General features: G+C 42.8%; 1 protein-coding gene across 6 annotated transcripts in view; it reads right to left on the minus strand.

The window, feature by feature from the left end:
- Positions 1–26,953, minus strand: part of Nbas (NBAS subunit of NRZ tethering complex) — a 283,532-nt gene that overhangs the window by 63,670 nt on the left and 192,909 nt on the right. For all 6 annotated transcript variants that reach the window (XM_052186094.1, XM_052186091.1, XM_052186093.1 and 3 more), the window contains exons 43-44: positions 19,455–19,705; positions 17,994–18,328 (exon numbers count right to left, since the gene is read on the minus strand). In XM_052186094.1, the coding sequence (XP_052042054.1) occupies positions 17,994–18,328; positions 19,455–19,705 (586 nt within the window). The remainder of the gene's footprint in view (positions 1–17,993; positions 18,329–19,454; positions 19,706–26,953) is intronic.

The following is a 26,953-nucleotide window of genomic DNA, read 5'->3' on the forward strand; positions in this document are numbered from 1 at the left end:
TAATGCTGAACAACGGATACCTTCTACTTAGGTCTTCAAACTAGTGAACATGTGCTCTTAGCACATACATTTATAACATAGCTATAAATGATTTGGTGCTATAATCTAGCAATAAGTAATAATCACCCAAGGACTCACACAATAATATTTAATCTCCAACCACCTCTTAAAATATAAACTTGGAATATCAATTTGTTTTCAGGTTATTTAACATCAAAATTTAGCTTACCTCTCTTATCAAATAAATACATCAACTAAAGTAGTAACTCAACACAGATTTTTAAAGACAATATTAGAAGCTGATGGGCTTAGGAATTTCTACAAGTTAATTTTGGTGGACAAAGTCACTTTTAAGTATCAACATGCTTCATCATGATTAAACCATACAGAAGTGAAAACTGCAAAACTCTTAGCACGAAATGACTGTCTAAGAGACCAAACCCTAGCTAGCATGGCTTCTGAAGTTTAGGGCCATCTCTCCCAAGGAGAGCCCTTAAAAAGGGCTAATGACAAGCTCAAAGCTTCCAGAGCAATGTACCGTTGCTCTGCCAGGACCATGAGCATGTGATAGCTCATGGAACCCTCAGCTCTCAAGAGCAGGTCCTTAGATGGTGCAGTTAGAGCCCCTGCCACCCTGCAGTGCAAGCATTCCAGTACCCAGACCCTTCTCAGGAAACAGATTGCTCCTCTGAAACACACAGGGAAGCAGCTCTCACTCACTGGCGTTCCTTATGGGACGTTTGCTGTTGCTGGCTGCTCTCAAAAACACAAGAAGTTTGTTTCCAGCTGGCAAACCAGAAAGTGCCCTTTGTCCGTCATTCTTCAGTACCTTTCCTTCATTCAACCAGGAGCAGCACTTGGAGACTCTTCCGCCTGTTGTTTGCTTTACTCTGCATTCGGCAAACTTGTTCATTATTACCAAGTAGGGCTCTCTTTCCCTTTACCCCCTTCCAGCATCATTTCACTTTGAGGAATCCAACGTTCTGAGAAGAAGGGCTTTCTGTTCTCACTGACTGCCAAAGAGGCATTTGTCCTTGTTCTTTAAAGGGAAAGAGAGATCCCAAATTTTGTTTGCTATACTCTACAACAGTTTCAGTGGAGAAGTAATTGATTACAATATGCTGGAATTGTGTCCTCCTTTGCAATCAGTTCTAATAAGGATTAAAAACGTTAACTCTGAGGGGTAAGCAAGCTGCCTGGGGAGCTCTTAGGCCCACAGAGCACAGGGTTCTGGGCTCCACTGTTCTTCTGTGTCCTTACCTGGAGCTGAAATGCGCTAAGCCTGCCTTCAGAAATGTCTCATCCTAGGCACGCTGAGTGTTATGCCTGGGTGGCAACAATATTGGCAAAGTTTAAGCAAACCCTGTATTTGCTACAAGCTCCTCCAGGCTAATTTTATTAGTAATGGAAGTGTGTGAACCACTATGAAAAGCTCTGGGGACAAATGTCTCTGAATGACTCAACTGACTCACCAGTGACCCAAGGAAAGTCTACATGGAGTGGGTGGGGCTGAAGGAAGAAGGAAAGCTGGACTTCAAATGGCTTATGCAAAGGAAGCGAAGGAAACCTTATGCTAATTCCTGGGGAATGTTTTGTAACTCAACCAGTTGCCCATTGAGTCAGCAGCTTCAAATATTTTGTTCAATACCCAGAACAAGAAAGACTGTATATCAAAATTCAATTAGAGAGTCTACATATATTCAGAAACACATGCATATATTCAAAGCAAATAAAACTTTGCTGAAGCATACAACCCTTAAGATGACATACAATCTGATAACTCTTGTTCCAATCTCCAGTCTGCGTGCTTTTTCCCCCAATGCTTATTACAATGCCTTAAACTAATTACAAGATCCACCAATGCACTATAATGCATAATTTCAAAATACCTGTAACCTGGGTCTGATGCTAGAATATCATAGGAGACAGCAAAACTGGGGCTACAAAGGAGCCAGCAAGTGACCTCAGCTGTCTTTAACTGGATTGACTCTTACCAAGCAATCACTTTCGGCTCTGCCCCAAGTCAAATAGCTCATCTCTCTGTATGCTGCTACCAAATACTACATGTGGCTTTAGCCACAGAACTGTAGGCTATCAGAACCAAGTCTCCATGCTCAGTACAGCAAGTTAGGCACTGATCTTAAACCTCTCTCTCTCTCCCTGTCTGTCTGTCTCTCCTCTCAGAGTGTACCTACAAGCTCCCTCTGAAGCCATGTGGGGCTGACTCAATGCTATCACTGGTAGATTGGCTCAGGCAATCCAGACTTGAGAGAATCAGCACCTGGCAAGCCGGGGAATGGAGATGGTCCAGGATGGCAGCCAGTATCGTGGGAACCTTCTGCTTACTCTGTGTGTGTTGATGCTCTCACCATATCTCTATACTGACACGAATTAGAAAGCCACCTAACTCACTGCTGGGAAATAGCATCCTGGGAGCATTGCCAGCACAAAGCCTTCTGATGAAGCTAGCATCACAGACAGCAGAAGAAAGAAGACGAGAGGCTCCGTGGCAGCACAAGCTGCTGAGACCGCCAACCATGCAGCCCTCCACATCTCTGGTCACATAAGCTAATAACTCTTCTCATCAATCAGAGGCTAATTTGAACTGGACCTTTACTTACATGTGCAAACATTCTAAAATTGGCATGCATTCACACGGTAGTGATGAGGCTCCACTCCATACTCAGGCGCCATCTCAGTGGAGGAACTCTTCCGATTTTGAACACGGATGATAGTTATGGTCGGTTGCTTCCGACCTTATTCCCTATTCTGCTATCGAGAACCATGGCACATCTCACTCCTATCCAGTCCGTTCAGTTCACCAGACTGTGCAGCTACAATGTTAACTATGACACTTCCTAGGTATATCTGGGTCGCCAGAGATGTAAACTGGTTTGCTCTGTCCTCAGGAAAATGTATAAAACCTGCCATGAAAATGCACTGATCCTTAGGCTTTTCCGTAAATACGGCAAGGAAACCCCTCATCTGGTAAACTGGATGTAAGTGGCTTCGTTGTGAATAAGGAGCTTTGCTCCGTGATGCAGCTAGCAGAGCTGGTTTGACAGTACCAGTTCTCAAAAAGTAGCTTTTAGAAATACAACACAAAGCCATGACACAGGGCTGTACCAGAGTCACAACCACAGATGCTGAGCCCCTCCCACTTGTGCTATCAAATGCTGTGACAGCCTTCTCATTGGGAGTGTCCTGGTCTCCAGGCTGGTGCCACCTGCTCCATTCTCCAAGCAACAGTGCTATTCCAAGTGAGAATCCAGCAGGACCTGCCTTAAAGCTCATGTGTGGCTGAGCCATCTCCAGGACACGCCCTCTGCTCCCACCTGCAGCGTATCTGTACCCATCTACCTGCAGTCAACTGGAAATACCCTGCTGTCTCATGTCTCTGGAATACACCTGTTGAAGTCTCCTGCTGCAGGACTCATGACAAGCACACTCAAAGACAGACTCTGGAGCAATGCCTCGTCTACACCAGTGCACTCCCAAGATGTTGCTCAGCCCAACTGATTCACAGTGTATGCACTCTTGACTTTCTAGATGCCACACTTTCCATTCTCTTAGCATCGCCATCTATGGAGAGCTGCCCATGAGCAGCAGGATAGATAAGATCAAGGGACATCACAAGAGCTGCAGTGATGGCAACTCCTGCTCATAACCTCAGAAAAGTCACGGCTATTATCTAGGTCAGAGCAGGCCTTCCAACTCCTTCAGCGCACAGGCTAGGGGACGTGTTCATAAACAGCAGTTAGAAGATAAATGTGGCTGTATGTCTGAAAGGCAGGGAGATGTAGGGTGGACAAAGAGTGGAGCAGCGAGAGGCATGGCTCTGAACATTACCTGCTAAACAGTGTGCGTTGAAGAATGATGGCGCCTGCAAGGCGAGGCACAACTTGGGAGGGGCTCTTTGCAAGGCTCTTGTCCCTCACTGGCCCTTTTCATGGTAAATATGCTTTAATTCCAGCTGTGCACTATTCTGAGAAGGTTTATTTATTCTTCTGTCCTCTCAAGGATTTACACCCCTATGAATACAAGGCCTCTAAACTTCATGAGAAGGGGGATGCTGCTCCTTCCCAGCTGATTAATAAAGAGAACGCTGGGCTACAGAAACCGCCAGCCTGGCATCCTTCCTGCCCCGCTTTGGGGGTAGGAGGCATTGTCATTCATGACTGCACGGTGCACATGATTGCTGACCAAATTTCAATTTCTTACTCAATTATCACCTTAGTCAACTTGAAATAATTTCTCAAGCAAAAGAAGAGAATGAGTTTTCAGCTTGCTAGTCAGGCAGTAATTCTGATCACCCCAGATGCAGTTTTGCAGCCAGAGAGGTAGACAAAAGGAAGAACACCAAGCAAGACTTTGAGGCAGACCTGGGCCTGAGTCCTCACCTGTCACATCAACAAGTTAGCTAAGTGCTCTAGACTTCTCTTTCCTGCATCTGCTAAGATGGCACTGTTTGCAGGGAAACTCCATAGCATTCATTCACTCTCATCACACCTGCCCCTGCAGAGGGACGTGGAGGAGACCCTGACCTCCACTATTGTGGTGCAGTTTGGATACCTAGGGGCACTGCTCCTATTGTTACATTCGCAGACTTTGGAGGTCACTTCCTCTTGGGGTGGGGAGGGTACTTGACTGAAAATAGTTTTTTTTTTTCTCACAAAATAAGTCCTGACTACAGTTTCCCTTTCCTCTGTTTCTCAGTCCCTCCCCAGCTGTGCTCTTATCCAGATCTACGCCCTTTCTGTGTCTCTTTATAAAACAAGCAGGCTTCTAAGGAATAAGAACATAAAATGTAATAAGATGAAACAAACACTAAAACACTGGAATAGGTCAAGATAAGCAAAGAGCCCAGGAAAAAGGCAGACAAAGCAGATTCAGACCCAGAGACCCACACAGTCGTACACTCGGGAATCTCATGTAAACACTAAGCTAGAAGCCATAATATAAATGCAAAGAACCTATAAGGCAAAATAAAGAGGAAAATAACATAAATACAAACAGGCCTGACATAACATCATGAGACAAACTAAGAGGTGGGGAAATTTCAAAGGCTCCACTGAGCTTGTTTTTAGCACGCTGGCCAGCTACTGCATACAGTAGACACAGTCAACCCTCACCAATTGTTTCTCCAGTGAGATTCCCTCGGCAAAAACTAATTTTTCATTTGCAAGCTGTCTTAGTCAGGGTTTCTATTCCTGCACAAACATCATGACCAAGAAGCAAGTTGGGGAGGAAAGGGTTTATTGAGCTTACACTTCCACATTGCTGTTCATCACCAAAAGAAGTCAGGACTGGAACTCAAGCAGGTCAGGAAGCAGGAACTGATGCAGAGGCCATGGAGGGATGTTTCTTACTGACTTGCTTCCCCTGGCTTGCTCAGCTTGCTTTCTTATAGAACCCAAGAACACCAGCCCAGGGATGGCACCACCCACAATGGGCCCTCCCCACTTGATCACTAACTGAGAAAATGCCTTAGAGCTGGATCTCATGAAGGCACTTCCTCAACTTTCTCTGTGGTAACTTCAGCCTGTGTCAAGATGACACACAAAACCAGCCAGTCCACCAGTGGTGATCAATTGGAGACAGCTTCTGGGTTAGGGATGGGGCATGTGTCCACTTCTTGTAGCTCTAGGATCCCACTGGGTGCAGATTCGTACCTACTCTGGGCATGCCATGAAGGCCACTTGCTAGCTGCCTCCTACATACAGATCACAATACTCAGAATGAATGTAATACCCATCATTCCCTTTTGAGGCAGGAAGCAGGAGCAGTATGGAACAAATAAGTCATCTGTATAGAAATACAAATCCCTTCCAACGTGATCACAGGTTGCATGGCATGCAGCAACAATCCATTAGTTTTATTAATGATGAGTCTGTGACTCTGTCTGGCATGAGTCTGCAACAAGGGACATACAACCAAAACCATTCCTCTTGGGAAATTTTAATGTGACCAGTTGTGGACAGGGTCAGAGTAAGCAGGTTCACTCCTGCTGGCCATGTCTATGAATACATTAAGACTGCTTTTTTTCATTCACACTCTCAGTGTGGACACACTGTCACCATCAGTAAAAATGTCCCATCAGCATCATAACTAGGCTATGGATGGTAGAGAAAATTAAGTTCCTTACAGCTTTAACAAGCCAGATTTTGACATAATTCTTCTGGGTGGCTGCTCTGGTGGAAGTGTGACTGCTTCAGTCTCTCTGCTTCCACTTGTCAACAGATTGTGTTGTGTGGATATTACACAGCAGATGTACCGCACTATTCACAGTCCTCCCATTGGTGCCCGCAAAAGCTCCCAACATGTAGCCAGTTCCAGGAGCAGTACCACCTCAGGTCTGTGCTTCTCAGTACTATTCTCAAGAACTCAAACAGCCTTTCGAGTCCCCACAACATGCATAGTACTATCAGTGCTGAGTCAGATTACTAAAGACGCAGTGAGTGAACAAGGGAGAATCTAAATGAGTTTACAGACAAACAGCACATGTTATATACAGCACATATCTCAGACTACACGACTGACTTAGGATCTAATGTGGGCTTCCACCACCTATGACTATGTAAGACACACTCCTTTAATGTCTTTGAGCCGAAGTTTCTGGGTTCATTAGACAGATGTCAGGGCTTCTATTCAACACCCCTGCCACAAGGGTTTATGAGGCAAGTTACATAACACACTAGCACATCCAAGACACTCAAATTTTCTTCCCTACCTCACCTCTACATCACCCTTCTCCTAATTCAGTTCATCATCCATAACTGCAACTGGTTCCTGGCTCCTCTCCACACCACATTAGATTACTCTGCTTGCCTTTTGAGGCATTTCCATGATGTATGGTCTATTTGGGCCAAACAAACCTGGCATTCCAAGGTGACGCAGGCCTATAATCCAGAATCACTATCTCAAGGGCTAGAATGAGTTCAAGGTCAGTATGGGTTACTTAGCAAAATGCTGAATGGAAAAAAAAAAGGTAACAAACAAAAGGTCTGGGTATAGTTTCTGAAGTAGAGAATCTGCCTAGTAACCTCATGGAAGGCCACAGGTTCAATTCCTAGTACAGAAGGAGGAAATAAACAAACAAACAAATAACAAATAAAAACAAGCAAGCTTTGAACAACCACTTCCAAGCAATGTAACTGAAGACTAGAGATAACACTTGCTTAAATGTCATTTACATATCTGCAAATGTCAAGTGATCTAGGATATGTGAAATTAAATCTTTAAATTAAATGTTCAGCCAGGCGGGTGGTGGTGGCGCACACCTATAATCCCAGCACTTGGGAGGCAGAAGCAGGCGGATTTCTAAGTTCGAGGCCAGCCTGGTCTACAGAGTGAGTTCCAGGACAGCCAGGGATACACAGAGAAACCCTGTCTCAGAAAAACAAAAAAATAAATAAATAAATTAAATGTTCATTTGCTGACTTGCACTCTGCACTGTTTTTTGAGTGCTGTCTTCCTGTATTCTTAGCCTGTGGGTGTGTGTCTGACCACAATGCACAGGTCTCAAATTCCTTTGACTTTGCTCCGGGTGATTAGAACAGGCTCCTAAGAACAAAAGCAGCAGTAGCAACAACATTAATAATATAATAAAGAACACTAGCATAAGCAAACAGTAGCAAACATAGGTTTTGCTACTTATGTGACTCATACATCTGTCAAATTACAACCTTAATATCAAGCAACTTAGGTAAAAGACCCAATATAAATATACCATAATTATATATACCATAATATAGAAAGGTCTAGATTGAAAGATAAAAATTCTAGCATAATTCTGAAAATAAGTGTAGAAATAGGCACTTGTCAGGGAGACAGCAGAGGATGAAGAGAGCTTTGGTAAAGAGCAGTTCCCATCTTATAACTGCTCAGGCAGACGCTGGATTAGTGAGCTCAGCCCTCCCATCCCATATCCAAGCCATTAGCAAATCAAATCTTCACCAGCTCAATGGAAACTGACCACTCCTCACCATTTCCTTTGCTATTACCATGATCCACACTGACCTCACCCCGTGGTAGTTTCCCATTAGCCAGGGTTCCCCTTTCTGAGGTTTCAGCTACATGTGGTCCACCAGGGTCTAGAAATATTACATGGACAGTTCCATAAGACTTCAGGAGTAATTTAGTACTCATTTATTTAATATTTAAATATTTCATTACAGAGAAATTTAATTGTTCTACTTCATTATTAGTTATCACTACTCTATTGCTATGCCTAGATTATACAATAAACCACACACACATAAAAAGACAGCATTGCATAGGGTTCCATCAGCTCTGCAGTGACAGGCATCCTCCGCATTCCCTACTGTACTTGGATAACTGAAATTGCCTTCGAAGTGGTTTACTTGCTTTTGCCATTGCCTGCTGTAACATCTCCTATATAGAGGCCGAGCAGTTCTGTTAAAACGTCAGCTTGAATCAACACTCCAGTGTCTTCTCATTCATTCCAGCTTCTATTCAAGCTGGTACCATCTCACCCTTCTTTGACCTCACTTCACGTCCCATTACTCTGATCTTGGCCCACATCAATACACTGGCCTCTTTTCCCTCAAATAACCCCAGCGTGTGTTCAGCAAATACCATCCTGTATTCTTACTACACCATCACAGTGACGTCTTCTCCAGACTTCCTACTTGACAGCAAGTTGCCTTGCCCTTCTGAATCCCCCCCACCCCGTCCCCGCCCAGGTTATTCTTTGCCTGTGTCCATTACTATTTAATATGTCTGAACATAGACATTTACAGTTTTTAGCTTAGCTTCCATATCCCCTAGAGTATACGTCTTAATTCTAGAGATGTCTATTCTGTTCAGTAATATATACCAAGTATTGATGTGGGAAGCCACTTTATCCAGCGCCATTGCGAGATGGCGCTGGCAGGAAAATTTTAGATCTGGTAAACAACTCTGGCGTACGCGCAGTAGGACCACACAGTGACTCAGCACTGGTATGCTAATGAGGTGCACCTTAGTTCTCCTATCACAATGCAACACGCCCCTAAGCGAGGGCTGCTGGGCTATAAGGGCGACAAATGACAGGCTTGGGCTGTGTTGGAGAAGAAAAGCAAGGTCCTGAATAAAGCGCTGCAGAGAAGAACCTGGTCGTGTCGCATCTTCCCTTGCGGGACGAGGTCGGGTGCGACATATTGAGACTGATCCCTGATATATAGTGGATATAATTCATTAGTGCATAAAAATTATCCAAATTTTGAAGCTTAAAATCCACATTACATGAGAGCATCTGAGAGTGGTGAGTCTGGAAATGGCTCAGGTTAACTCACCTGCTTGAGCAGCAGAGAGAAGACACCTGAGGGCACACATGCTCTCATGGCTGCCGGCATCCCTGCTCTCTCCTGCCAGCTACTCAAACATGGCAGCAACATGAGCAGCACCCGGTCTCTGTGGAGGCTGAAGTTAAAAAAAGCTCCCTCAACCCCGCCACTTCCACTCTATTTGCTTGAGGGAACATGAGCAAGCCCAATTCAGTTTCTAGACATAGGAATGACACAGTGGCTTGGGTTCTAGTAAACAATGAGCAGAGAGCCGTCCTAGACGCTCCCACTCAACAATCCACTGCTGAGAGCTAGGGATAGAGCTAAGAGGTCTCAGGGCCTTGCTGACCACATACAAAGCCTGGGATTTAGCACACAGTATTGCTAAATAATTTGTTCAATGAATAAAAAAATTGAGCAATAATACATATTTGAAAAAGGGAAAGGCTAAGACTAATGGAAAAGCAGACTGGCACCTCCAGGAACCTACAGAGTACAATAATGGTTTTACTTTCAGCAAATGAGAAATGAATAAGTCAGATGAAATCAATTTCTGAAGTGTAGGGAATACCACATGAAACCTTTCCTAGTAGGGTGTCCCACTCTAAAGGGTCTTAATAACTATGTCTCCTTCCTCAGGACTGTTTGCATTTAATTTGGGTTTAATTCTGGACGAGAAAGATAGCTAAGTGAATGAGGGAACTCACCACCAAGTCTGATTGCTATATTTGATCTTGGAACCTAGAGAATGGAGAAAGAACCAACTAAGGACAACCAAGTTGTCATCAGACCTATACCATGGCATATGTGCATGTACACACACACACACACACATATGCACATATATACAAGATATATGCACAAATGTATACACACAAACAAAATGTGTACACAAAGTTAGTTCTCTTGTCTACTATCTGACCTTGCCTACCGGAGAATACTCAGTTGTCTTGTACAGTACTGACTGTTATTCATCCCTCAAGAGTTCTTGCTCCTATCTACTTCTAAGATGTTGACAGTCATGCTATTCTATGGTGTTGACAGTTATACTTGGGAGGAATTCCTCTTTAGATTTGTTTTTCTAAGTGCATCTCCTAAGCTGATGGCTGTATTTCTGTCCAGATACAATATGCTTATTGAATGAAATTCTAATGTTGAATAAGAGAATTTGTTCCACAAAAGCATAAACAGTCAATAAGAATGGAACAACAATGTTTATGACTATGATATAGACACTAGATGAAGGTCAGATTAAGTCAGTATAGGCAGCACACGTAAAAATTCTAAAATAGTTTGGGGAAGCACACTCAACAAACACCTACCTGCAACATAGGAAACATTTAATCAAGATTTTTCTCTTTTCTTATCTTTTATAAACCAGAACTATCTTTCAATTTAAACATACTTTATTAGGTACTGATGTATACAGAGGACTCAATAAGCCATGAACTGCTCTGAGGCAAGGAAGACAAAGATCATTTGCTCACAGTATCAAGAAAAATGGCAATGAAGAGGTCCTCAAACCAAATTTCCCAGAAGTACTTGGAATACAACTTTCCTTCAGAAGTCACGGAATCCAGCAAAACTAGAGATCAGTGAGCAGAGGACATTCTTTAAAGATTAACAGAAGACACTTTACCACACTCCACATCTGGGTTCAGGGATAATTCTGAAGGGAACAGCCATCAATCTAGGTACTAATGCCAGCTTCAGAACTTAGTAGTTTTAAGGCAAATGTGTTCCTGTTTTAAAAATTATGACTATCAGAAGACTTCAAAGTAATGTCTACTCTTCTAGCTTATCTGGCTTGAAATTAAATGAATCTCAAACTATAGTTTACTTGCTAATAACACAAGGGGTGTATTAGATATGAAAGCACATTTCAACTGCACAATTGTTTAAGAGTTTTACCATTTTGGTTTCAACTTGAATGCTTTAACAAAGCTTTACTAGACCTAAAACTTTTATAAAAACCTTATTTCATGTAGAGATCTGGGAAAGGATAATTATGGCTCCCTAGTATGTTCCTATTCATTGGAGACAAGGCTTGGAACTGCTTGGGGCCTGAGAGAGAAAAGCACCCTGGGTCTGTGTGGGCACTCGAGGCTTCAAAATGGAGCCTCTCTTGGTTTTGAATAGAAAGGGTATCTGTAGCAGAAGGTCCAGAGGGACAGTTTTTCCTGTCTCTGAAGATGGAAAAGAGGGACTTTGGGGCATGAATAAGAGAAGTCATCAGACAATAGCAAAGAGGAAGATGAATTCCCCTAAAGCCCCCAGAAAGCAATGACATTTTGCTTACTCCCTAATTGTAGCCCATTGAAACTTCAGCCTTACAGCAAACCTATATGGGTATAGACAATAGATTTGTGATATTTAAACTAATAAAAACCTTTTCAGGGGGAATACAAACTACAATGAAAGTAATTACAACAAGAAGACAGATGATGCTGATTATCTGAAAAAGAAAGAAATGAATACAGAGACTCTTGGGGATGATTCTCTCTCCAGTACAGACCTGCCACAGTGAGGAGGTGGTGGCAATATTTCTATGGCATTAGAAAAAACAAATTCAGCAGGTAGATGTGAACTCCACATAAAGTGAATAATGATACATCCAACGAATGACTGCATTGCCTCTAACCTGTAGGCTCGTCTACAGGAAAGCTCATCATCCACTGAAGACATCTAACAGCAGAGGAGGTAAGGCAAGAACTGGAACTCTCAGCTACCAACTTCCTTCTGACCGTGATGAAATTCCCTAACCTGAGCTCGAGCTAACTTCTCAATAGAGATCATAACACTTGCATTGAGAGACTCTTGTATACAAAAAACTCAAGAAGTTAGACTCCTGAGAATAAAATAACCCTATTAAAAATGGGGTACAGAGCTAAACAAAAAATTCTCAACTGAGGAAACTTGAATGGCTGAGAAGCATCTGAAGAAATGTTCAACATCCTTAGTCATCAGAGAAATGCAAATCAAAACAACCCTGAAATTCCACCTCACACCAGTCAGAATGGCTAAGGTCAAAAACTGAGGTGACAGCAGATGCTGGTGAGGATGTGGAAAATGAGGAACACTCCTCCATTGTTGGTGGAACTGCAAGTTGATACAACCACTGTGGAAATTAGTCTGGCAGTTCCTCAGAAAATGGAACATAATATTACCTGAGGGCCCAGGTATACCACTCCTGGTCATATACCCAAAAGATGCTCCAACATCTTGCATTGTATCACCAAATGCAGATACTATTGTGGATGCTAAGAAATGCTTGCTGACAGGAGCCTAGTATAGCTGTCTCCTGAGAGGCTCTGCCAGTGCCTAACGAAAACATAGGAGGATGTTCACAGCCAACCATTGGACTGAGCATGGGGTCCCCAATGGAGGAGTTAGGGACAGGACTGAAACAGCTAAAGGGGTTTGCAAGCCCATAGGAAGAACAACAATATCAACCAACCAGCCCCCTAGAGCTCCCAGGGACTAAACCACCACTCAAGGAGTACACATGGAGGGACCCATGGCTCCAGTCACATATGTAGCAGAGGATGGCCTTGTCAGACATCAGTGGCAGTAGAGACCCTTGATCCTGTGACAGTTTGATGTCCTAGTGTAGGAGAAGGCTAGAGCGAGGAGGAGGAAATGGGTGAGGGAACACCCTCATAGAAGCAGGGGGTGGGGGGTGGGGGGTGGGGGATGGGGTTCCCTAGTGGGGAGTGGATAATATTTGAAATGTAAATAAAGAAAATACCCAATAAAAAATAAAATAAAATAAAAAGATTCATGCTGTTTACTGGCGATAGTGTGTGTGATACACAGTAAGTGGGCCATAATGGTGGCCACTAGCCATGTGTCACAGGACAGGTGAGCTCCATAGACTCATGTAGTGTCAGTGTCACATTCCTCTGGATATCTGTCTGTACAAAGCAGCTTCCTCTTCCTTCAGTTTCTTCCTTGGCCCATAAAGAAGGAACTTTCCCTTGTGGGTCCAAAGAAAGTAGATGCTACTTCAGTCTTTCCTCTCCTGCTTCTCAAGAAAGTAGTTACAAGCCACACGTGACAAGGGGGGAAGATACTGATGCACACACCTAGTCCTGCCCTTTCTGCTACAGGCTTATGTGTTGCAAGAAAGCATCCTACTGTTCACTATCCCTTCCATTGGCAGTTGTGTATGGTCCAGGGCCATGCTTAGGCATCAGAGCATGTCTAACATGCTTCTAACATGCTTATATGGCTACTGGCCATGTGCAAGTGACCTGTCTGGATGGACTTACAGTGTAAGTACATGCCATATCTTTACAAATTTAGTTAAAACGTGAATGCAAATTCCCATTGATATCTTATACAGGTCACCTGTTGGGATGATAATATAAAGGACAACTTCACTCATGTTACATTTGAAACTCCACATATGTCACATGATAGATCTACTCTAAAGCTCTAACTAGGACTTGACTCTCGAGAGTCTGAAAATAGGAAGAAGGTCTGATTTCCTACCAGCATGACTGAGCAGCAAGCCAGCCAGTGTGTCTGGCAGGGTTGGGTGAAGATCTAATTCAGGATAAAGAGTGTGAATGCAAAAAGTGGGCCACATTTTCCTCTCCAGTTTTTCCAATAACAATGCTGAATTTCTGACGAAACTATTTTCATGCATTTCTGCTTCTGCTCTCAGGTGGCACACACAAACACATGTAACTAAACACTTGCATAAAAGCAATAACCTAACCTTAGAAACCTGAAACTCTGTTTCATGTAAACATTAAAACAAAACTGTGACAGTTATACTTGTTAAAGATGGCAACTTTTAGTAATGTCCATAAACTACCAAGAGTCCCAAGATTACGTCACAGTGTAAATTATAAGGAATTCTAAAATTATTTCACAGAGCTTTAAAAATAAATATTGTTTTTATAATGACAAAAAGGTATTGTTTACCCATTTCCAATGCATTGACATTTGTACTCTGAGTGGAAACACAATCATGGGTGAAGTTGTGAGGACTTAATAAAAAGTGAACTACACCAAAAGTCCTACATCTGTGTAAGAATGTTCTAGATGATGGAACGGAAACAATTAACTTTGTTGGATGGCGATCGCTGTGGGCATGTCAATATTCTGTGTGAAGCAGTGTGCTACATATACTTCACTGCACACATGGTGTGATCACGAAGGTGACTGTGCAATCATGAGAACTGTGAACACAGCACCTGAGCTTTCTTGGTAAAACTCTTGCTTGAAAGGGCAACTGACAAACTACAGCTCTCTTCAGACCCGAGCTCCTGGTTGACATTCTCTTTACATTTAAAAAGTATGCCACTGCAAGGAAATGTACATAATATTTTATCAATGTACATAAACTTTATCAATGATAAAGTTTAATTTTTTAAAAGGAAATCTGCATCTATAACTCTTAGACTGACAGCGTCTGTGGAAAAAAACAATCAAGATTTCTTTGATGAAAGACTGGTGCTCATACTAGTACATGGAACTTTATAAACAATGCAATATCTCAACATTTGAATAATCCGAATATGCAGTGTACCAATATTTCTAAATGTCTAATGCAATTAAATGTTTTTAGTGTCTTCACTGGAGCTAATATTTAGAACATTTCATGCTTGAATGTAGTGTCAAAATACTTTCCAAAGTAATAGTTATAGCAACATCCTCTTCCCTCCCTCCCATCTGTGTGAGGCTGGCTTTTCTTTGTGTACTGCAGTCAGAACAACAGTCTAAATGCAGCAGCTGAGGAGACCTAAGTGCCCGCAGGGGCCCTCCACAGCCTGCCCAGTCTGGGAGACACTGCGCTCCACAATGCAGACTGTTGATACAGTCACATTTAAGTCATCCCTGCTCTTGTAAGTGGCTCTCTCGCTCATAGTACTGCAAATGACCCTTCACCCCCACTCTTTTAACTGCCCACTCACCTATAGTTCTATAAGGAACACTGATAGACTCTTTGGATTACCATATTAGGCGTTTGAGATAGCCTTAATTGCTGTGGATGGCTGGGTTTTCTCACCTGGGGTGAGTTTGCTTACGTTTCCCTGGGAACAGTCTTGCCTACCCTCACTTGCTGTCCTGTTAATTGATAAAATTAACAGGGTAGGAGCCACTCTGGCCACCTCAGCAAAGTAGGATGCTACACACACAAACTTCTATTCTTTCCCCTTCAGCACAGCCATCACAGTCAGCAAAGAGTAGCCACTCAATATGACAATGCTATTTGGTGAACATTTTCCCCAGAACATCTAAGAATTCTGCCAGTGTAAATGTTAATTAAACAACTGTCAGAACAAGTACAGAAACCCATCACTGGCATGTTCACTGTGGATTCAGCACATGATGCAGACTTCAGGAAATTCCTGTCTGAACTTTAGTGTCTGAACAATTGCTGACTGTTTTGCTCGGCACTCTAGAAAATGCTTAATCACTCTTTCCAAAAATGAGGTTCTGAATTAAATGTGGGCACACTCCTGAAAACTGCACACTGTGTATGAATAACACATACTCACTTTACATTTTCAGCACCATGTACAAGCTGTGGGAACATCTGGTGTTTTGAAAATTTGAACAAATCCAGTTGTATTCCTTCTTCCAAATGTGTCCTCTAACATGTGGGGTTTGTGTCTCATAATTCATCCCCTCCTCCCTCTCTCAGTACTGAATGGTTCAAATATGCATTTTTATCTAAATGTAATACATTTCTGCTTTAATCCAACCAGGAAGTGGAAAGCTAAACATTAAAATGGAGGAACAATTTAAAGTTTTACAACAGAGTTTTAAAGATTCTCCTTTTATAATTCTCCTGGTACACTAGAAAACTCACTCTTGAGAACGTTCTATGGAAAAGAAATGCTGTGCCTGGTCTACACCACCTGAACTAAAGGAACAACCCAGTAACTGTATGAATCTTCACTGAGTCATAAAACCACACGCACATGCACACACGCCTCTCAAATGGTTCACAGACGTCTTGAAGGCTTAGGACTAAGGTTGGTTTAGAGCATACGTTGTAATTTAAAATCTGAAGCGTAACCTATCACAGAAGCTAAAACCCCAAGTGAGGCCTAGATGCAGCTCAGCTTTCCACAGGAACAGATCACAACTGAAGAAGGTGCAGCACTGCCTGCCTGGTTGGACCTGCACAAGCATGCTCCCCCTTAGCACACACCACAGTGGATACACAGATACTCAAAACAGCCTGCAGCTTGAGGACAAAGCTTTGCTGTGCAACGAGGGTCCTTCACTCTTCCTGCCGAGTCTTTGCCTACTCCTTCAGCAGTCTTTTTTTTTCTTTAGCCTCCCGGGTGGATTGGTTCCTTCCCACACAGTACACACTCGCCACTACCTCATGTGAACTGAGCCCTGCTGTGGCCATGCCCATCACAGGCTGCTTGGGGCTGCTCTCTGCAGACACTCTGGCCCCTGTGAATTCCTACAGGTGGTGGAGTAAGATGGCCAGGAAGGGACACATGTGGCTTCCTTCAGCTCAAACTGGCTCCTCATTACCAGCTCTACTTTGCCTCCGGTAACAATAATACCTTCCTCAAAGATTCTTCAACCTTAGCCTCCTCTGGAAGAGGCAATGTAATGGATTCTCACAGCTGAAAAGTGACACGCCAGATTGATAGAAGCCAAAACATAGGCTGTTCTTAAAAACATCCTGCTAGCTTTCTTTAAAATCATCCTTATTTCCTTCCTTAAAACAATGATTATCTTTACTTTAAAACTGGGTGTAAACTTAAAAATCACGTTATCATTCAAATTAACAGGATTATATTAACCAAAAATGAAAAGTTCTTGGTTACGCACAACTTAGAGTGACTAAACCCTAGAATTCGCCTGCAACAAACTCCAAATGAATGCTTTGCAAGCCTTTGCAACTACCCTGTAATAACAGCATAATAATTATAACAAACGATTTGGGGTAAGGTACTGCATACACTTGCTGCTTTGGAGGAAGAAAAATCAACAGCAGCTGTGGCAGACAGGAGGCAAACAGTAATTCCAAAGGCAAAGGCTGAGAGCTATTTTAAGAGACACAGTGCCCTGGGCCCAAGCTGTGAACATACATTTGCCTAGCAGGATTACCAGGGTCAAGGGCAAAAAGAAGAGAGGACCCTATCACAAACTTTGGTTTCAGGTGCCTATTGATGAGGTGTGGATAGCAGGTCAAAGAATGAGGTCAAAGGGCTCAGATCTAAACACAGATCTCTGGGGACTACAGGATGTAATCCAGAGACATCCTACCACCATGTTCTACACTGAGTCACATTCATGTAACCAATCCTAATGGCTCAACCAGAGTCAGGGATGGTGTCAGGCTGGCTTCTGAGTAAAAGTATATCAAGGATAAACAATGGTCTCCCTTACTTTTCACAATGTAAAATGAAGGATGATGCATTTAGTAAGGCATACCAATGAGAACTATAACAGGTTAAAATATACATATAAATTAGACTGGGTATGTCTGGTTTTTATTTTTTATATGTAACAGGTGAAAGTGGTTTCTCAATTAAGCTCAGCAGAAAAGAAAGCTGTCTTCTCACTAAAGCCTAAAGCTTTAGAAAAACTTAGAATATTTTTTAATTCAAGAAAAAAAAAAAACAAATCTTTGGCATGCCAAGGCAATTTTAGTGTTTTGTTTTGTTTTTTTTGTTTTTTTTCAAAGTATTCTCATCTAACTTGAATGACTCCTTTAGTTACCTTGGACACAGCTTTTGGAGAAAATGTAATTGCATCCATAACAGTGATGAGGTCATCTGGACAGAGTCGATCAAAGTACTTCAGGCAGACATCGTAGGCATGAAGCCACTCTGTGGAAGACTCTGGGGCCTGCTTGATGAGGTGGGGATCTCCAGTCCAGAACAGTTTCTGCAACCAGACAGTGTACAGAGAGCTGGGGGAAAGCATCTGCCCATCCTTCTCAGGGATTCTGGGAGCAAGTTTGGAAATAGATAAGATATTCTGACTCGTGAGCACAGGCTCCAGTGCTTCCAGCGCGTCCTCGCTTTTGTCGGTCAGCTTCTTATAATTAAGACCTATTTGGAAGAAGAGAAAGACAGTGGCTGACTATAATGGGAACACACAGGCACCTCAGACCCACACCAGCCTTGTGAGTGGCTGGAGGAAAAGACAGCAGTTTATACAGAAAGCTTTAGGCTTTCATGAGAAGACCAGAAACTGAGGTCTATCCCAGGCAGGACCTCAGCTGTGCAACCCTACATCATTCAACTCAAAAGTTCCCAGAGCCCTTCTCCACACCCTCCCGGGTCACTGTCTTCCTGTCTCTGCAGCTCATGCCCGCGGCACCTACACCGTTTTCTCTCAGGAGAGTCGCCCAACTGCTCATCTGTCCCTAACTACTTGAAGGCAGCTATCAGAACATGTCATGACCTACAGGGCACTCTCACCATTGCCATAAAGATGAACATAGACCAAAGTGCCGCATAAAGTCTGCGGCACCACAAAGAGACTTAGGACTAGATTAACACATTTAATTTCCTAGTTATGAACACAAGAACACCACTTTTAAGCATTTCAAAAATTCATCAAGATGTAAAGGTTCTTTTACATGCCCCATGAATATTATGTCATGAATGTAAAATGTATATTAAGATTATATTTATCGTATGTGTACGTGTGAGTGCCTGTATCTGTATCTGTGCACTGGGGTGTAGGACGTCAGGAGAGGGTGTCAGGTCTCCTGGAACAGGGTGCTGGGAACCAACCCAGGTCCTCAGCAAGGGCCGCACGTGCTCTTAACTGCTGAGCTGCCCCTGCAGCCCCACAAGCCCCACAGCTATTTTAAATAAATGGTTCTACTGAAGGGAACGTTTGCCAAACCACCTAAGAACAGCAGCCCAGTCATATCACATTGTTAAATACAGAAGATGACACAGAGGGCTGCCTGCAGTAGATCTATCTACCTGAGGTCAATGGGGAATTTCAGAAGATTTCTGCCTTCTGCTAATGCTGAGTTCTCCCACTGCATTAAAGGAGCTGCTGCAGCCAGGCCTCTTTTGTCATCTAAAGTCGATCACCTTCAGAAATCTGTGGTCTTAATATGTCAATGACAATGTAAGAGCACAGCTGGCTGTGTGTAGAAAGTTAATCCCTAGATTTCATTTGGGAGAAAGGTCGGCCAGCAAGAACACGGTGCCCTACCTGATGCAACGACTTTAAATTTCTTCAGTAGGCGGATGTGGGTTTCTGGTTTAATGGCAGTTGTTTCAAAGTCTGCACAGCCACAGCTTTCCAGGAGAGTGAAATAATACAGCAGCCTCTCATGATCAAGACCCGCGATGGTGGGGTATATATACTTGACCATGTGTTTATGAAAGGACTCCGGATCTGTCTTCAAAGTGTCAAAGAGATGAAGGGTTTGAGCTCGCTTTTCAATTTCTCCTGTGGACAAACTGAAATCAAGAACCAGTCTATGTTACAATATTGTTCTTCAAATAAACATTATCTTCAAGCCCTGGCAGAAAGGCCTCTTCATTATTATATATGTGTGTGTACAATGTGGAGGGTTCCACACAGTAAGCATGACACCGTGAGCAGGGAGAGGTCAGGGGACAGCTTTTGGGAGTCAGTTCTTTCCTTTAGCATGCATCCTGGGATATGGTTCAGGCCATCAGGGTTGTGAAGAGTGCTTGTTCCCACTGAGCTATCTTGCTGTCCCAGAGAGGACACGTGTAATGAGTCTTTTCTATGTACCACAGGCCTTATGCAGTGTATATAAAGAGAAACAGACAAGAAGAATGTGGCGTCCTGCTTCCTACTGTGTGGCTTTCACAAGTCACCAGAGGCAGAACCACAGCAGGCAGCCCTGAGAAAGGCATTCCTGTAGTTCCAGAACCACCATTTCTTGACAGTTAGGCCATAAAACATCAGGCATTTATTCTAAATCATTTGTGACCTCCACACACATGTATAGGAACACACACAAAATATATAAGTAAATAAAATGTTGAGTTTAAAAGAAAGAAAAAACTGAAGGGGAAGAATAAAAGCCCACCATCTAGACATGTCTTATATCCGAGAGTGTTGAGTTAATATTCAGTAAACATCAACTTTATGCCAGATTCAAGTAGGATTAATACAGGAAGGAAATAATTATGCTTTCAATACTATCTATAGAACTGCTTATTGAATAAAAGATACATCTTAATATTTAATTTCATACTAATTTAAGTATCCTTTCATACTAACTCAAATTCTATTATAAACTTTAAAGAAAGTTATTTAAGGATAATATGCTGAGAAAAAAAAAGTTCATGGTATTTTATCTGTCTAATTGGCTTCTCTGAATTTTATTTATCTGGAGAAGGCAGCTTTATTTGATCTTTTGATCTTTTGTTTTTCCTTACACAGAAGCCCCAGGTCTTGTACAATCCCAGGGCCATAGACAGGGTGAGACACCATTCTCCAATGGCGAGGTCCTGTTAGGTAGCCCACTATATCAACAGAAATGCTGTTTAGAGGACTCCCAAAAATACTTGGAGGGAAACTGAATAGTCATGTAGGAAAGTGAAAGCAAACTTCTCATGTTTCTTCATAAGGTAAAGAGTGAGTCAGATTCTACCTTCCATCAGTCAGAACCACTAAGATCAAAAACTCAATGGTTATGCAGTGACAGCACATGCTATTGAGGATGTGGGGAAAGGGGAACACTTCTCCATTGCTGATGGGATTGTAAACTGGTACAACCACTCTGGACATCAATCTGGCAGTTTCTTAGAAAGGTGGAAATAGTTCTTCCTGAGGGCCTACCTATATTGCACCTGGGCATATTCCCAAAAGATGCTCCACCACACCACATGGTCATGTGCTTTACTATGTCCACAGCAGCCTTCTTAGAAGCAACTAGAAGCAACTAGCAGAAACTAGAAGCAACCCAGATACCCCTCAACTGAAAAATGGATTCAGAAAATGTCGATCATTTACACAATAGAATACTATTCAACTATTTTTAAAAAGGACATCATGAATTTTGCAGGCAAATTGGTGGAACTAGAAAAGATCGTCCTGTGTGAAGTAACCAGACCCAAAAGGACATACACAGTCTGTACTCACTGATAAGTAGATTTTAGCCATAAAGTACAGAATACCCATACTAAACAGACCCAAAGAAGTTAACAAGAAGGAAGGCCCAAATAAGGGTGCTTCGTTCCCACATAGAAGGAAGAGCAAAAGAGTCATATGACAGAGAGGGAGGCAGGGACCTGGGTGGGAGATGAGAGAGGAGAGAATTGGGGGTGCAAAATCAGGTATGGGGAGAGAAAGGAGAAAGGCCCAGAGGGCCAAGAGAATGAATGGAAATATGTTGCTGGTGGGGGTCAGTGGTGGAGGGGACTTCTAGGAAGTCTGAGAGACCCAAAATGAGAAAGGCTCCCAGGACTCAGTGCAGGTAATCTTAGCTGAAATGCCCAACATGTGGGGATATGGAACCCTGGCCATAACTCCTACAGCCAGGCAGGACCCCCAGATGGGCACACAAACCCACCTACAAGACTTTTGACCAAATTTGCTCCTGTCTAAAAGAAATGAGCAGAGACTGAAGGAATGACCAGCTAGTAAACGGTCCACCTTGGATCCATCCCATGTGCAGGCTCTGACACTATCACCGATGCTATCTATGTGCTTACAGACAGGAGCCTAGCGTGGCTTATTCAAGGCTTTACCAGCAGCTGACTGAGACAGATGCAGATACTTACAGCCAACCATTGGCCTGAGTTTGGGGACCCGTGTGAAAGAGTCAGAAGGACTAAAAGAGCTGATGGGGATGGCAACCCCGTAAGAAGACCAACCACTCCAACCCACCTGGACCCCGTAGATCTCCCAGACACTGAGCCACCAGCCGAAGAGCATCCACAGGTTGGTCCGAGGATACCAACATAAGTAGCAGCAGGCTGCCTTATCTGGCCTCAGTGGGAGAGGATGCCCCAGGGTTGGGGGTATATCTGATGGGGTGGGGGGCATCATCTCAGAGGCAAAGGTGAGGGGGGATAGGAGAAACAACTCTGCAAGGGGGACCAAATGGCGGCAGCATTTGGTATAAATAAATAAAATAATTAACTTAAAAAGGGGGGTGAGGTCTGAGAATGTTGCAATGAGGAAGAAAATAGTAAACTGTGTGATCCCACTCAGATGATCTGCACTGACAGCTGTGCAGATTGAGGGGCTACAGAGGACAGGAAGGGAGTACTTGGTCCTCATGATGTTGGTTCCTATGCAAGTAAGTTAGAACTGGGCAATTATCAAGATGGGGGTGAGAAATAGCTACCATGACCTTTCTAGCCTCAGACTGTGTTTACTCACTATCTCACAGAGCAACTGTGCTGTCCAGAAGGCCAGCACCCACAGTAACAGCTGTCTCACAAACAGCAGCCCATCTTAAACAGTTCTTCCTCATAGCAGCAATATCCTAAGAGTCCCCCTGTTACATCGCACCCCTCACACTCCAATAAACAGTGTTCAGGGTAAAGCCATCCACAAAATGGACACTGGCTCCATAACTTCTGTTTGACTTCGTCCTGAATCCAGTCCTTCTCAATATGACTTCTCACTCACTCAAATTCTGTACTGACAATTCAGTTTGTCTCATGTACAATTTTAGCTTATTATCTTGTCAAGGTAGATTCTGAAATACCTTTACTGACACACGATAAAGACCCAAGCACTGCTCTCCAGTAAATTACAATGTGCTAAGTTCTTCAAAGATGCCAGTAATCAATAGCCTATTTTAATAGCTTTCATTGAAACAAATGTGTCCACTTTGGAACAAGAAATTACATCTTTGCTTAGAAAACAATTCTAAAGAATCTCACTCAAGGAAGCCAACAGAATACTGTGAAACCTTCATAGACTTTTCTCTAACTAATAATTACCTTGAAAATGGTTTCAGTGCTTCTTTCCTGGACTGAGGTGTATCTGTGAAGCAACTCATATTCCATGTGTTGCCTATTTAACTTTCAAGAGCTATTGGAAGGCATTGGTTGTACTTAATGTTCAAGGAATAAATTATTATAACTAATCCTATGATTAAGGTATTCTATAATGCCTTCAAGTTGTCAATAACCTGAAAATAATTCAAAACTGCATGTACTAAAGGAATTTTTATTTGTACAAGAAAACAGATTTATTTAAATACCTTTCTCTTTCTTCTGTCTGAAGCTGAGTGATGGTGCAATCCCATTCGCTGACTAGAGGATGCAGACAAGAGCAGAGGAAGAGGGAGGAGAGTGGAGGAGACAACGAAGGGGGAGAGGCTAGAGGGGGAACATGGAGGAGAAGGGATGGGGGGGGACATAGCTTACGGGCAAACGAGCAGCACTTCGGCTCTGACAACTACTCTCTGAAGACAATTTGGTTTCTATTTCCTGAACGAAGCTACTAGGCTAACTGGAGAGAGGTAGGAGCTGGTCCCAAGTTAGATCTTCCAGAGGTAAACTAATGTGTCCATCAGAGAATTTGTGTTGGGCACAGTGGAGACAGAGTGCATTTCCACAGAGACTAATCCCCACAGCATGGAGAGTCACGAATCCCAATCATGACTCCAATGGGTGAGTGGCTTCAGCACTGGTGATTCTAAAATGACACATCCACCCTCTGAGTGACTGCAACACCTGGGAAGGAGCAGGGGAACTCAGGGAAGACACAGCTAGGTTGACTAATTTTTCTACATTATCTAGGTAGACAGTTGGTGAAAGAGTTGATCGTATCTTGAGAATCTATTTTTTTGTAGCAATAATACTCTGTGGGTTCTTTCATCAGGTATTTTATTATGTAAATACAGTGTCAATCTTGAAGCCCATGTGTAAGTTTTATCTCCTTCCCAAGGACAACCCTGTCTCTTAAGTTTTTAACCAAAAAAAGTTAATTTTGACAGGTTTATTCAACTATATACTATTTTCATATCTAACAATATTATCAGAAATACCATAGCACAGATACAGTAACAGGCATCATCTATTAAACAGTTATCATGTACTGTATCATCATTACCCTCATCAATAACTGATAACCATACTGACTTGAAGAGTAATTGGTCAGATGTACTGCAGAGGTCATGAGATGAATTTGGTAAATGTAGAGTAAAAACCAACAGTAACAGGCACTTTAAAAACACTCTCTGTAAGACAGATATTCTGTATAAATCTCTAATTTCATGGCATTTAAAAATAGCTTAAGTAATTTCCCAGGGAAGAAAATACAGGAATGGCCACGATAGTAAACCGGCTGTTTGGGCCTCACAGTTCCATCTCTAAGTCTCCCAAGCCTGCCGGTTGTAGGGGGACCACAGAAGGACTAAGGGGCTGAGAGAGCCAACGTCTGCTGGGGTTGGGGCAGGAGTGAGTTTCTGCACTTGTAACAGGCAAAATCAATGTTTCCTTTAAAACTAGTAAGAGGGGAAAAAAGGAGAGAAGGGAGATGTAAGGAAGAAGGAGACTGAAGTGTGGATGCTTAGGAGGTCCCACGTTAGCGAGTGGTTGCTCCCACTCAGAGTGGCTTAGCGGCTAACCACTTAATCACCCATGTTGTGCTACTCTTTGCTTATAGTTGTCAAGAACAAGCACCACACAAGAGGATCATCCAGTCTGAAACACACAGGTAGCATTACATGCACAGGACTGGTCCAGCCACCTGGACGTGAGGGATAACATCTGCTGCCTAACGCTGCCCTACTTGTACCTGTCTATCAAGGTGGTGCTGCAGGTCAAAATCATGCAGAGGAAAGAAAAGAACTAGGGGAGAAAGGAACTTCATGGGTGGACCAGGGATACCATTTTAAGAAATACCAAGACAATAAATACTCTGAAACAAAGAACAACATTTCTGTTATTCTAGTGGTTAACTTCCCAATGGCACTGGCTTTACTAATAAAATGTTGGGCAACTTTGACAGTATGTACAAGGTTTATTTCTAATAACCAGTTAATGTGTTTGATTAAGTAGTCAGGCAAACTGCTGCCTTCTAAGCAAGAAACAAAGTCCCAAACAGCACTTGGTAAATCAATATTAAGTGCCGTACCACTCACAAGTACTGATGCCAGGAGGTAACAATTTCCTGCTTTGTAATTGCTCTGCATCTGTATAATCACCCCGCTCTCAGGTATAATGACATACCAGGAGCAGCCTTGCATGCTCCTCAGCAGTCTGATAATTTGGAATATATTCAGAGACCAGAGACCCGTCCTGTTTGCATATACAACATCCCTTATGTATCATTCAATGAAATAGAAGACATACTAAAAATGCTATGGTAAACAGCAGACAAATCACAGAAAATATTTACTTGAACATATTATTGTGCTTGAAAATTTGCGAATTCAGGACAGTATTTACTATCCATAACACATCATCATGGAACAATCTGATAAAAGCTCAAATGAAGATGCTAACATTTCAATGATTAAGAAAAATTAAACACACTAGGTCATAGGACCTTTTGGCCACTTAAACAAGATTTAAGTCCTCAGTTCTCCCTCCCCTTCTCGATGCACTGTTGACATGGCTTCCTGACGACAAGAAGTGTTTTCATGTCTCATTCCTCCTCTTGTACATATTGCTAGACACTCTCTACTAAGACCCTCACTGTCTGTCTGTCTGTCTTAGTTAAAGTTCCTACTGCGGTCATGAACACTATGACTACAGGCAACTTGGGGAGGAGAGGAATTGTTTGCCTCACAGATCCACCTAACAGTTCATTATCAAATGCAAGGAGGGCAGAAACTGAACCGGGGCTGGCACCTAGAGGCAGGAGCTGATGCAGAGGCCATGAAGGCCTGCTGCTTACTAGCCTGCTCCTTGTGGTTTGGTCAGCCTGCTTTCTTAAAGAATACAGGACCACCAGCTCAGGGGTGGCACCACCCACAGGGGGCTGGGCCTTCCGGCATTGATTACCAATTAAGAAAATGCCCTATGGAGGCATTTTCTGAGTTGCAGTTCGTTCCTTTCAGCCATGAAAGCCTTTCCAGCTTATGTCAAGCTCTGGCAGCTGCTTCACCCTGTCCTCTTCAGCGACAAGTCACTTCTCCATCCTGCTAGACCTTCGTAGAGTTCCCTGATTCACTCAGGGGTGCTGCTCCGAAACAGGTGGGCCCACCGAGCTTCCCATTACTGCTCCTGTGTCTCCATCATTCTTACTAATCAACGTGCTAAGTACACACATAAGCTATTTTGTTTTCTTTCTTTTTTTAAAGATTTGTTTATTTATTTCATGTATGTGAGTACACGCTCTTCAGACACACCAGAAGAGGGCATTGGATCCCATTACAGATGGCTGTGAGCCACCATGTGGTTGCTGGGAATTGAACTCAGGGCCTCTGGAAGAACAGTCTGTGCTCTTAACTGCAGAGTCACCTCTCCAGGCCAGCTATTTTGCTTTCAAGTATTTCTGAAACTTATTCTTTCTTCTTCTATACTTTCAAATTCTTACTCCAAGCTGGGGTTACCTGTCTTCCATGGTATTCCTGCAACAGCTCCTTACTGTGCTGGATTCCATATTATCTTTCTTCCACATACTAACTAAAGAGTTCTTATCAAAGTCAAAATTTGGTCATTCTCTTTTCACCTTTTATTTCACTCAAATACTTAACTAGCCTCTGTTTCTTAGGGAGCTACTAATGACCCTCTCTAGAGCCTGAAAAATTTTGCATTTAG

This window comes from Apodemus sylvaticus, chromosome 6, assembly GCF_947179515.1.
Source record: "Apodemus sylvaticus chromosome 6, mApoSyl1.1, whole genome shotgun sequence".
In the NCBI taxonomy this organism is placed as follows: Eukaryota; Metazoa; Chordata; class Mammalia; order Rodentia; family Muridae; genus Apodemus; species Apodemus sylvaticus.